At 46.6% G+C, this 12,707-nt stretch overlaps 1 protein-coding gene across 1 annotated transcript; it reads right to left on the minus strand.

Annotated features, from left to right (window-relative positions):
• Positions 1 to 2,593: 2,593 nt before the first annotated feature.
• LOC135250205 (uncharacterized) lies at positions 2,594 to 12,707 on the minus strand. The gene is made up of 11 exons (XM_064326256.1): positions 12,463 to 12,707; positions 10,794 to 10,973; positions 8,725 to 10,224; positions 8,383 to 8,475; positions 7,817 to 7,921; positions 6,427 to 6,536; positions 5,846 to 6,037; positions 5,478 to 5,640; positions 4,484 to 4,649; positions 3,777 to 3,871; positions 2,594 to 3,412 (listed from the first exon to the last, which is right to left on the minus strand). Exons 2-11 carry the CDS (start codon positions 10,945 to 10,947, stop codon positions 3,315 to 3,317), a joined length of 2,676 nt encoding a protein of 891 aa, XP_064182326.1. The 5' UTR covers positions 10,948 to 10,973; positions 12,463 to 12,707; the 3' UTR covers positions 2,594 to 3,314.

Genomic DNA, 12,707 nt, shown 5'->3' on the forward strand with positions numbered 1-12,707 from the left:
GATTTTGATTGGTTCTTCTTGCTGTTGAAAGTCTCGTCCTCCCCGCTGGCTCACAGGTGTGCATCGTTCCCAGCAGTGCTGGGAGTGCCCGTCACTCGAGGCCAGTGAGTCGGTGAACGAATGTCTGCTGTTTGCTTCGTTTGCACTTACTTGCATAAGTCGAAATATGTATAAAGGGGAAAACTATTAAAAATCCAATCACTGTATCGTTAATACAGGCACATAATTATGATTTTAATGGTTTGTAAAAAAAAAAGAAAAAAGAAATGATGCTGTTTTTATGGATTTGTCTTTTATTTGCCTTTGCCCTAGTCCTTTTCTCAAAAGCATGATGTGGTCTCACTGTTAAGATTTTTCAAAAAATATATATCAAAAGAAGCTTTATAGGTTGCCAGAGCTAGACCAGAGAAGCTTTTTAGATGGCTATACAGACGCAAACACACCCCCCCCCCCCCCCCCCCCCCCACACACACACACAAACAGCACTGAATCCAGCTGTGTGATACTGAAGATGGCAGATGATTTTTCTTGACTCTCTCAGGATAGAGTTGACATGAAATAGTCCTCATGTTTTTCATTTACTTATCCTGCATATAGCACATTCAGTGTGTGCTGCAACCACACACCACTCTGTAGATCAATGATGAACATTCTTCGGGTATAGCTCTGGTGGCCCATCCAGCAAATTTGAGTGAATCAGTTGAAGCAGGTGCTTTTAAAAGTAATGAACAACCACTGTGATAAGTGGAGAGTGTAAGTACGCACTATACTCCATTACCAAAAAATCATGCCTTTTTCTCTATTAGAATTTTCTTAGGCCTTCTATTAGGGAACAGCAAAAATTTGGTTATTTGTTTTCTCTGAGTCTTTTAGATTTAATCATGAAATACTTCTTCATATTTGCCTAAAAACAGCATAAGCTTTTGCTGTAATCTCAGTTAATGTATGTAATGTATTGATTGATTGATTGATTGATTGAAAGGGCAAATGGTCGACAAAAACAAATACCTTTTTTGGTCGTTTTGATTTTGTTTCACAGTTTGCTAAATATTTTACAGTTGAAAACAACTGAACTCAATTTAAACCACATAAAACAGCATTGTTTCTTTAAAAACACACACACACCAACAAATCTGGAGTAAGCCTCTGTTTGCACAAATCTTGATGTACATTTGGTAGTGGTGGAAGCCAAAAATTTTGTTGCCATGGCACTTGTTTCCTAGCAGTGGGGGAGGGGCAGAGTCTCATTGGGTTGCTATAAGTTAATGCATCCCTTGGGCCGATGTGATTGGTCCGCAGCCTTTCAGAAATGTAAACAATAAAGAGAGAGGGAACTCTGACCTGCACAGTTGAAAAAATGTATGCATAATCGAATGCATGGGAGAACGCAGTGATTCATGCTGGACGCTGCGTGTGAGATTTGGCTGTTTGTGAGACAGCCAGAGGCGTAAAACATCCGTCCCTGTGGTAATAAGCCAGCGCTCACACAGACTGCGTTCATGTTTCCTCTGGGCGCCATGAAGAGCACTTCTACCGCCGCTGCAGTCCTGGATATTTACTATGGAGTGCGAGTGAGTCAGTACCAACTTCTCCCACTCGCCAGTGACTGCCGCCTACATCTCCTGCCCTTTTCCCGGAAACTGGATCAGGCCACCTTGTTACATATAAATCAGCGCATTTGCTGTGACTGACGTCAACGATTTCAGAGAAACAACTGTTTAAAAAAAAGTACTTCATGAACTTGCTTCCGTGTTCGTGTGGCAATTGGCAAAGGACGCTCTCCAGAAACCTGAGTGTGCTGGGTTCCGCGGATATCCGTTTGAAATGTGCAGAGAGAAGTGCTTTTTCGGATGAAGTGCCTCGGTCAGGTGTGCCTGTCCCAGAGTCAGTCTCTCGTTGGGAACAGGAAAGGATAATGTTCAGCAATCTCCTCAAAGCCATATCTACTGGGCTCCCCTTCCTCCACTACAAGGCTTCAGTTAGCAAAATGCTTTCGGTTTTGCTCTCTTTTTTTGCTCTTTGGTATGTAAGAAAAGTCGTTTACTCTGTATTCAATTAATAGTGCATGCATGTGCTTCTGAACCGTGCTTTTCATTTCATATGTACATGTACAGAGCCGGCCCATGAGACTGTGGGGCCCTAGGAAAGATCTTCAAAATGGGCCCCAAAAGAATAATAATGAAAAAGATAAATAAAAAACATCACAGAGGCTCCTTAACCTAGCCAGGGCCCTAGGCTGGGCCGGCTTAGTATATATATATATATATATATAAACATACACACACACACACACACACAACACGTGTGCTATTATTTCGATTGACCTTTTAATAAAGCTCTTAATTATATATATACTGTCTTTTTATTGTTTGAGTGCATCAGTAGACTTGCTGTAGTCTGCCAGCACCATTTCTCAGTAAGGAAGGATGTGACAAAAGAATGTTTTTTTGGCCATAGTTTCAGCAATAACTGGCTGAATGTGTTTCAGAACTAGGCCTTTATTCCTCTTTTTCCCCTCTGTTTACATCCCTTTCATGCTTGTGAATAGGTTATGGATAACATTTATTTAATGGTTTTGTACAAGATTAAAGCATATTTTTTGCGGGTCTTTATTTACAAACAAAGCAAATAGTACACATTTCAGAAGGCGGTACGTCAAAATGCGGCGTTTGAGACAACGATGTTAAATATATTTTGAGCAAAAAATATTTTTCTTTGAATATTTATGTTCCATAGTGCTGTATAATGGGTATGTATAATTGAAACAATAAATAAACATTCAGTCGTATATGTTCTTCACACATATTTCAAGTGACTTTGCAACTGATTTTGTGTGAAATTCATTGCATTTCATAAAAACTACTGACCAGAATTCATGCGAAGTGTGCTTGTGCAATCTGCACAAATGGAACTAGTTTACCACAATGTGTGTGTGTGTGTGTGCATGTTGTGTCTGTGTGTCTGTGTGTCTGTGGGTGTGTGTGTGTCAGACCTGGGCCAAATTGTTCATTGAAATACAATACAGCAGTGCAATTCATGCTTCTATGGATCATCTTGAATGAAACATCCGTTCGTACCAACATGCAAGAACAGTATTCTTCTTTCATATTGTACACTTTGGGTTGTAACATGATTGAAAAATAGTTCACTTTTACATTGTGAGAACATCTAAGGTGTTAAAGTATTCCAAAAACATATTTGACTGCTGGTCTGATCGGCGTGTCTGTGTTGTCTTAACGGAGCAAACAAACAGATTTCTCCATCCATTTTCAGATACACTAGGGGAAGACTGTTTATACGTGGCAGCCATGGCATCAGGCGTCTTGTGCGGCCATCTTGTTTTTCACCATTTCAAATATCTGGAGCACCTTGGCCTTGGGCACCGCCCCCTCCCTCAGAAAAGACAGTGTTCCTGTGAGAGAGGAAGAGATGTCCAAGTTAGCCCAGTGTCTGTCCATCCACGAGCACCTGAAAATGCTCTGCAGAAGGTGGCGTGACCCCCCAGTTTATGAAGAGTGAAAATAGTATTCTGGGCTGGGGTCTCTTGTGTCTTTAACTCTGTAAGCTCACTCTCTCTTATGTGCAGTGTGACCAGTGGCTGGCGGTTCAGAATTCTCAGCAGGACTACCCGTAGCCGCATATGCATTTCTCAGAAGTGTTGCAGGCAGCTACCCTTACGGTGGGTCAAGACGGAGGGACAGAAAAGGAGGGAGGAATGAGGGTGAAGAAAGGGAAATTTGCGAGGAGTGGAGGTGAGGCGGGAGCCGTTACTGTACCTTCGTCGATCTTGGTGCAGATGACCACGGTGGAGGAGACCAGCTCGGTGGAGTCGCCGTCGCACAGGACGCCGTCCAGCTTGTCTGCCAGACGCCTGAGAGACAGAAGACAGTCTGTGAACCCCAGCCCTGCAGGGGGCAGTGCAGACACTCACCTGCAGGTACAAAACCTCACACCTAACATCTTAATGCCAAAATTACACCACGCCTGCAATCTCCCTGTGCCCCCCTCAAGCCTAACATCTGCTCTGTCAGTGATCAAGTCTGCTACAAGCACAATACATATAAAACATAAGAACAGTTCAGAGAATAGAAATAACACAAAGAACAACAATGGCAGTGTGCATTAAAAATATGTAAATATGGATTTTAAAAAAGCCTGGAGGGCGGAATGTGTTCTGTATATTGACTGATAGCACCACAGTTCAGAATAAAACTCTTGATTTAGATTAGATGATTGTATATTTTGGGGAGTAACATGTTTCATTGAAAATTCTCTGAAAATATGCAGGAGTGTTTTCAAATTTCTACAGTTGAAGTTTCGGATGTGTAGCGACTGATTTACACTGCTGCAAACCAGTTGCGCAAGAATAGGGCCGTAAATATGGAACTGACACACAAGCGTGAACAAGCAGAGGGTTAACCGTGAGAGTTTCAAAACTGGCTGAGAAAGGAAGCCGGGGGGGTGAGGGGGGGTTGACACCCACGTGATGACCATGTCGTGGTGCGTGCTGTCGGGCTCCCCGCTGGGGTTGGCTGAGGTGATGGCGAGGGGGCCGGTCATGCTCAGCAGATGCGATGTCACGGTCAGGTCGGAGATGCGGATCATGATGGAGTCCTTGGTTCCCACATAGTCGTAGGCCTCTCCCACCCCTGGGGGCCGAAGGGGGGATGGATGGTGTTAGGAAATAGAAGAGGGAAGAGCAGTATGACAGAAACTGACGCCAAACCACCACCAGAACCACCACAAAGGGGTGTCACAATATTGCCCCGTCAACCTTGACTTCTACTTTGCGCAGTTCACTCTTGCTCTCAGCCTGTCCTGGGTTTAGCTGCCTCCCGTGTTGCAATGCGAGTTGTGTAAACCTATGCTGCATTTAATTTATTTATGTTTAAATACAAAGCAAAACAATCCTTGATTAACATTCAGGCACCTAGATACAAAGTGGCCTGCACACAGAACCGTCCCTAGACTTTTTGGGGCCCAAGGCAAGAAATAATTTGGGGGGGGGGGGGGCTCCAAAACATTGGCACCTTCTAATTCTTCTGCTTAGAAACCAGTGTTAAAGGAAGGCGAGAAGTTGGGGCCTTGGGCGAGAAAGCCAGGCCCTGGGGGCGGGGGGGGGACTTTCTGCCAGCTTCTACTCTTAGTTATTTAATTTGCTCAATCATATCTTGATCTGATCTGACTTGGTCTGTACCTGCGCCAGCTGCACCCGCAGACAGCGAGTGTATCCTTTCTACTGATTTAAAGATTTAAGATTTTACTGTGCTCGAGTACAGGAGTGAAACAACGTCATTCATAGAGCTGTCAGAAGACTGAGACTTTGAGGTAATTGGTTTGAACAAAAACCAGCCCACAGAGTTGTGCTCCCCTGCTGCAGCCAATCACTGACTTAATGGCTTAAGTGCTGAAAAACACCAAAAATGAGCAGACCCTGGCATTTGACGCCCCTGCTTTAGTCAGACATTTCAGCTCACCCAGCTTGCGTAACCACTCCCCCTTCTTAACAATGCAGCCGATGCCACCAGGGTAGACGTGTCGCATGAACTCCCATAGCAACGGGCTGAAGGGTGGAGCCACGGCCTCAAGCTGTTGCAGAGTGGCAATCGTCAGGCAGATGGGCTTCTCCATTGGTCGGTCCTGCAGACACAGAGCCAATCAGAGTGTGGGCCAACCACAGTATGTCACATAATTGTGAAAGGGATGGATGTCCATCGTGTTCTCTAAATACAGCATTGTACTATAAAATACAATATAACTACATTTATATCTGAGGGACAATGTAAACCGAAGCAGGTGGAGGCTAATGGGGGGTTCAGCACTTGGCCAGGAGGGGGCAGCGCACCTTGATGTTGTAGATGCGCTGGATGGCGGACGGGTGTTCGCAGGAGGCCGACAGGGTGTAGACCGTGTCGGAGGGGATTCCGCACACCCCTCCCGTGTTCAGGATGTTGGCGATGGTCTTCAGGCCGCTTGTTTTCTCAGAGGTGGGGCAGGGGCAGGGGAGTCCTGTGGCTGAGGTGGATTTGGGCTTTGACTGGGGGAGAACAGGGGGGGTTAGGACGAGCCACAGTGTTAGAGAAGAACGGTCCATGGACATTCTAATTTGCGGATACCCCCCACCCCCCCACCCCAGATGGGGGGGGTCATATACATATTTAAAAACTTTAACTGTTTAGATCAAGGTCAAAGGCATACAACTGCACGGGGACCAAGGACTCCATCACAATCCACATCCCTCACCTAACCATGACCTCCCACCTGCTGAGCAGGACCAGCCCGCCTCGCCATCCCCAAACTGTCCTGCATTTCTCTGGAGAATTTTCAGCAAAACACGTTTCTGACCCAAACATAATAACCCGGGGTTTTACTGGTTGCGTGAAGCATTTCATAATAATGCGAACCAGGTCTTATTCGCATTCGTACCTTGAGGAGCTTTGATCCCATCGGAAATAGGTTCTTCTCAAAGACGTGGTTGGTCAGTGAAGCTGTCGCCCCGTACAGACACACAAAGGCGAAGAATGCCAGCAGCCCAACTGCAGCAGGAAGAGATAGGCAGAAGCAGAGAAGAAGAGGGGGGTGAGCGATGGGTTAAGAAAGATGAAGAGCACATCTTTTTTTTGCTTTATTCTTTATTTTGTAACTATTTATTTACCCAGAGCCAAAGCATGGGCTCTTTGCACTACATGCAGTACATGTATAAGCAACAGTGAGGGTTTTCCCTTAAAGGAGTACCATGGTGATTTTCACACTTTCTCGGTTTTATGTGCTATTTGCACAAGAGGCATTGAAGAAACACAATAAGCAAAGTATTATATATGTCTGTTCTGTATTTTTGGAGAAATATGCGTTTTAAATTCATCGTCCTATTTTCAACCGGTTGAGAAAGTTGTCATTTTGCTACGTCACGAATACAGTACACAGGACACACCGTCCTGCTGTTCAGACAATGCAAATATTTGACTAACGTTAGGTTCACTTAAATTAGAGTGCCTTTAGATTATTTCTGGTTATATTCATTTAGCTAGCTAGCTAACGTTAGCTAGCTAGGAGGTTTGTTTTCATAAGGCAATGTTATCGATAACGTTAGCTTGCTAGTTTGCTTTTATGAGGACGTTATAGTTGTGCTTTTATCTTAACATGGCTAGCTAGATAGCAAAAATTATAATTGGATATAAGTCAACGTCCTTACCTTAGCTATCTATCGATACTTGATATACTACTAAGCTAGCTAGCTTGTGAAAATTCAGTCTCCCAAAGAGAGCGCGTATCATGGGGGTAGCTATGGTAACGGGGCACGGTCTGTCAATCATAGCTAACTGACAGTTCTCATTACCACGCCCAGACGGTTCGGGTGAATTTTTATAGTGGGAAATTTAAGCTTAGAAAAATACGTTTTAAAGTACATTGAAATGACTGAAGAATAAAAAAATTATGCACATTTGTTTTGTTGTTGCCTGAAGACAACTGGGAAGTGTCACTTTCAACCACCATGGTACTCCTTTAATCAGTAGTTTCTTTGCAAATAATCAGGCCGATTATATGTAGCACAGTCAATGTATGTATTGAATTCTTCAGTAGGCGGATTTCTGTGTGTATGACTGAGTGTGTCCAGTCTTGCATGTGTAAGAGTGTGTGTGTGTTTGCATGTCTGTGAGTGTCAGTGTGTGTGTGTGTGTCTGCATGTCTGTGAGTGTCAGTGTGCGTGTGTGTGTGTGTGGGTGTGCATGTCTGTGAATGTCAGTGTGTGTGTGTGTGTATGTGGGTGTGCATGTCTGTGAGTGTCAGTGTGTGTGTGTGTGTGTTTGTGACTGACCTTCCTCTGGCAGCGCTGGCTTGTTGATGGAGAAGAGAAAGAAGGTGCCGAGCAGGCCCTCCATGGTGATGGTGAGCACCAGCAGAACCATGTTGCTGTATGCAGCTGCAGGAGGGAGCATATTCACTGTCACACATCCAGTGATCCTGTCCTGTGCGCCTTTGATGAGGCTACTCAAGATGAGGCTCATTTAAAAGGTACCTATTGTCGTTCCACAGCCAGAAAACTGAGAACGCAGACATCAGAATGTAACAAGTGTTTGAAGATCCAGCCACAAGGGCTGTTGGCTTAGAACTTGCTCCTGTTTTTTTTCCCCAGGAAATCAAAAGTTCAAAGGTTCACAGTTAGTTACATGTTCTCTGTGATTGCAGTCATATAATCCGACGATCATTTTCAGAGTATGGCTCTCAGTGGCATTTACGGGATTATGAAAACTATTCTTTATGTCTGCACCAGTAAACTGCTTAGAGTATAGGTGTAGTTCCCACCAGGGAAATTGTTCTGTAGGATCATTTGTAATACTTGCGAGCTGTTTAATAACTGCGAGGAGCGACGGCGGACCTCACCAATGATGATGATGAAGAAGTTGATGATGAGGAAGGCCACCGCTGCAGCAGTGAATGCATGTATGGAGGGGTCAGTGACACCTAGAATGGGAACTGGGGGAATGAGAGAAGCGAATGAAGCTCAGGCGAGAAGGAACCAAATCATGATTACTCTTAACCAAAGATTGAGCCCATTTCATTTCAGGAAGTGGACTGATATTTAGTCATTGAAAATGTCCTTGCATAACACCATGGCCATTTTTTTCAGTTGATTTACTGAATTTCAGTTAGAGATGGAATTGAAATGGAACTGACTGAAAGGCAGGGCATATTTCCCACTCTTGTGAGCACAAAATGCGTTACCTGCAAACCGCAGCCAGGACCAGGTCATCCAGATGGCAGCGTAGCAGAAGGGCACCGTGGGCCCGAACCTGCGCCCGCCCCGGACCTGCAGGCGGGCCACGTACAGCTGCAGCAGGCCTCCAGGAAGCAGCACCCCGGGCAGGGCCAGGAGGCTGCAGGTGACCCTGAGCGCCGACAGGTGCATGGCGGCGAAGGCAGCCAGGCCATTGGACAGGAAGAAGAGGGCGTCGGGCAGGCGGGCGGAGAGCTGGGCGGGGCTGGCCGGGGAGGCGGGCACGGGCATGAGTTGGGGCGTGAGGCAGCGCTTCAGGCCGAACAGCGCCTCCTGCATCTTGCCGGTGGCCACCAGCCGGTTTCCGCGCGGGATCAGGACCTTCTCGGCGATGGAGTTGACCAGGCTGATGAAGGAGAGGGCGAGGCTGAGGAGGGCGTACAGGGTGAGGGCCACGCCCAGGAAGGGCCCACGGGAGGCGGCGGGGATCTGCGGCAGGGCGGCGACCATCACCAGGCTGAAGGTCAGGTTGTGCAGCAGCTCCAGCCGGTCGCGGGACAGCGACAGGAGGCAGGGCAGCAGAGACGCCAGCAGGAAGAACCAGTTCCCCGCCAGCCGCGCCCGGGCCTCCGCCACCTCCCCCGCCCCCGCGCCCAGCGCCGGCAGGTACACGGTGCCCATGAACTCCTCCCAGCCCAGCACCAGCCAGAAGGCCAGGTGCAGGCCGAACTTGGTGCAGTGGAAGGCGTCGCCTCGCAGGCAGGCGTAGTAGCTGGCCAGCAGCTGGGCCACCGCGTTGAAGCTGAGCCACAGCACCCCCACCTGGAAGGAGGCCGGGTAGCCGAAGCCGTGGAAGGCCAGGATGACGGCCGCCACCGTGTCAGCCATGTTTCCCAGGGCGAAGGGCTCCGCGTACTTGCTGTCCTTCTTCTTCTCCTCTTCCTCCTTGCCCTTCCTCACCTGCTTTTGGGCGGAGGGCTTGACGGCGGCGCCCAGCAGCAGCACGTCGAAGAGGGCGTTGCCGAAGCCGGGCAGGACGTGGCGCTGGTACAGGCCCTTCAGGAGCAGGGCGGTGGCGCCGTACAGCCCCACCAGCGTGATCACCAGCTGGAAGGCTCCGGAAGCCGCCAGGGCGCCCGTGGCCCGCAGGCCGATGGCCTCCAGCGCCAGCGTCACCGTGATGGCCCCGAACACCACCGGCATCACGTAGCTGGCGGTGGCCGAGCAGAAGGTGACGATGAAGGCCACGCTGATGTAGGCCACCAGGCCGGCAGTGGCCGACTCGCTGACGGGAGGGGGCCCGAGCCGAGTCGTCACGGTGACGTTGGTGACGGCCAGCGTGTCGTTGAAGCCGTCCCAGGAGCCCTGGACGAGCCGCGTGGCGCCGTAGCTGCCCCACAGCGCCGAGAACGCCAGGAAGGTGGTGCCGGCTAAGTGGTCATACTTACGGAAGGTGAGCAGCCCGGCCACCAGCTGCACCGCCCCTCCAATCAAGATCAGGTGCACACCTGGAGAGGGTAAGCACACTTTTACACGCACAGCTTTACACACACAGGCACACACACACACAAATACATACACAGGCATGCACGCACACACACATGCACACACATAGACAAATACATACTCAGACATACACACACCCACACACACACAAATACATACACACACATGCACGCACACACACACACACACATATGCACGCACACACACATAGACAAATACATACACAGACGCACACATGCACGCACACACATACTCACAGACACAGACACACATACACACACACTACACAGACAAATGCATACACAGACACACGCACACACATACTCACTGGCACACGTACATACACACACACACACACACATATGCACGCACACACACATAGACAAATACATACACAGATGCACACATGCACGCACACACATACTCACAGACACACACAGACACACACACACATACACACACACTACACAGACAAATACATACACAGACACGCACACACATACTCACTGGCACACGTACATACACACACACACACACACACAGGCACCTGGGCGCTCATGTCTCCGCTCACCTGCGAGTGTGTTCTCCAGTCCCTGTGCCGGCTCCCCTGTCCTCACATGGACAAAGTTCTGCAGCGCTACATAAAAGGCACTGAACACATTGGCCAGCAGCCCCAGAACTGCCGGCTCGCTGTAGAAGACCGAGGCAAACCCTCCTGTGGACATGGCTGCAAGGACGACCTGTCGGGCCACTGTGAAGTTTCATATGAGGATAGAATCATCCGATAATTACAACTAGCAAAAAAAAAAAGAGCTTGTGGAGTTGCATCACTACCTCCCCACAGGTCCCTCGGGCCCTTTCACAATACAGTGGCTTTCCCCATCCTGTGTGCCAACTTCTCCCCACAATCTTTCTCCCAGCTCAACCTGACTGAGATACGCACACACTCACCACACGGGCTTTCATCGCAGGGCCAGCGGCCGTTCAGTCCAGCCAATATCAAAACAGGATGTTACTTATGATTTATAATGCACGTCAATATTGCTAAGAACAATAGTAAGTGTCATTTCATTTAGCATTGAATGCTACATGTATGGCCGTAAACACACTTAAAAGCATTTTTGCCAAATTTTATCATTTGTTTGAGAGGACAAGTGCTTACTCACTTCTCTACCTGTTCGAAATCATTTGATTATGGAGCAGCCAGTAAATTGCTGGATTAAAGAAATGAAATGTTCAGATTATGCATCCTTTTCAAAGAGCTTCATGATATTTTTCACCCACAGCCAAAAGCTTGCAGGTCAGCTCGAATCAGTGCTTATTTTGTCCTCACTCATAGAAGTGACAACCACCACAGGACAGTGTATTTGGGCCATCTTGCTATTGAGCCAGCACATCAAGCACAAATGTTTACTTTAAAATGTGGCTAATCTTAAATCCAAGTTTTTATTCAGCATTTTCTTTCAGACTGATGGTATATTGCAGTAGCACACAAATCATTACCCAACACATTACCCAACTGATTTTGTCACAGGGAGCTGTGGAAAGTACCAGAAACTCTGCCCTAACGGTTATTAATAACGACAAGTAGGGTTTCCATGTTATGGCAGTCTGACCTGTTTTCCAAAGCAGTAGAAAATAAATGTATTCTAAAAGAGTGATATTTCATTAGTCAAATGAGGAAAAAAACTACAGTATAAGAAATAAATTAGCTTGACGCGCTCCACACACACCCTCAACTTTTGCATACCACTATCTGTCCTGTTGTTACTTTTAAGCTTGTGCAACAAAAAAAAACACTGATCACTCCTTCCATTATCTAAAAATAAGTTCACTACATTTGCCTGAACATCAAAAAAAAGTTTTTAAACACACACACACACTCACACATATATATATATATATATATATATATATATATATGTAGAAATTGCTCAGTTTGTATTTAATTTCCTTTTAATACTAGTATAAATATATATTAACATATATTTATATTAAAGAAATGAAGAGAATAGTATTTAATTTTCCTTTTTTAATACTAGGTAGGTCAACGAGTGATATGATTAACGAAAAACATATTTTAATTCAAAGACAATGAAGCAGAATAAACCTCATACAATAATGCGTCCACATGAACATAGTCTTTGATCACAGATCAGCCTCTCAGTGAGACTGTAATTAGTAGATTCTCGCTGCCATTACCCATTGTTAGATTGAATATAATATTCATATTATCTTACCCAGCGTGCAGTTTTGAAAGTTCCAAAAGAGCAGTCAGCTTGAGAATTTTCTCTCCTTTTACTCTCTGACTGCCTCTGGGTGTGCAGGGTGCCTTTCCCTGTTCTTGCTCTCTCTTTTTGTTCTTCTGACTGTTTTTATAACACCATGACGAAATAGGAAGTTTAAAAACCTGAATGTTTTCATTTGGTCATTTGGGAAATGTGGATTATTTTTAACCACACTTCTCGGTGAGAAGGATTACAAC

This window comes from Anguilla rostrata, chromosome 3 (assembly GCF_018555375.3).
Source record: "Anguilla rostrata isolate EN2019 chromosome 3, ASM1855537v3, whole genome shotgun sequence".
Lineage (NCBI taxonomy): Eukaryota > Metazoa > Chordata > Actinopteri > Anguilliformes > Anguillidae > Anguilla > Anguilla rostrata.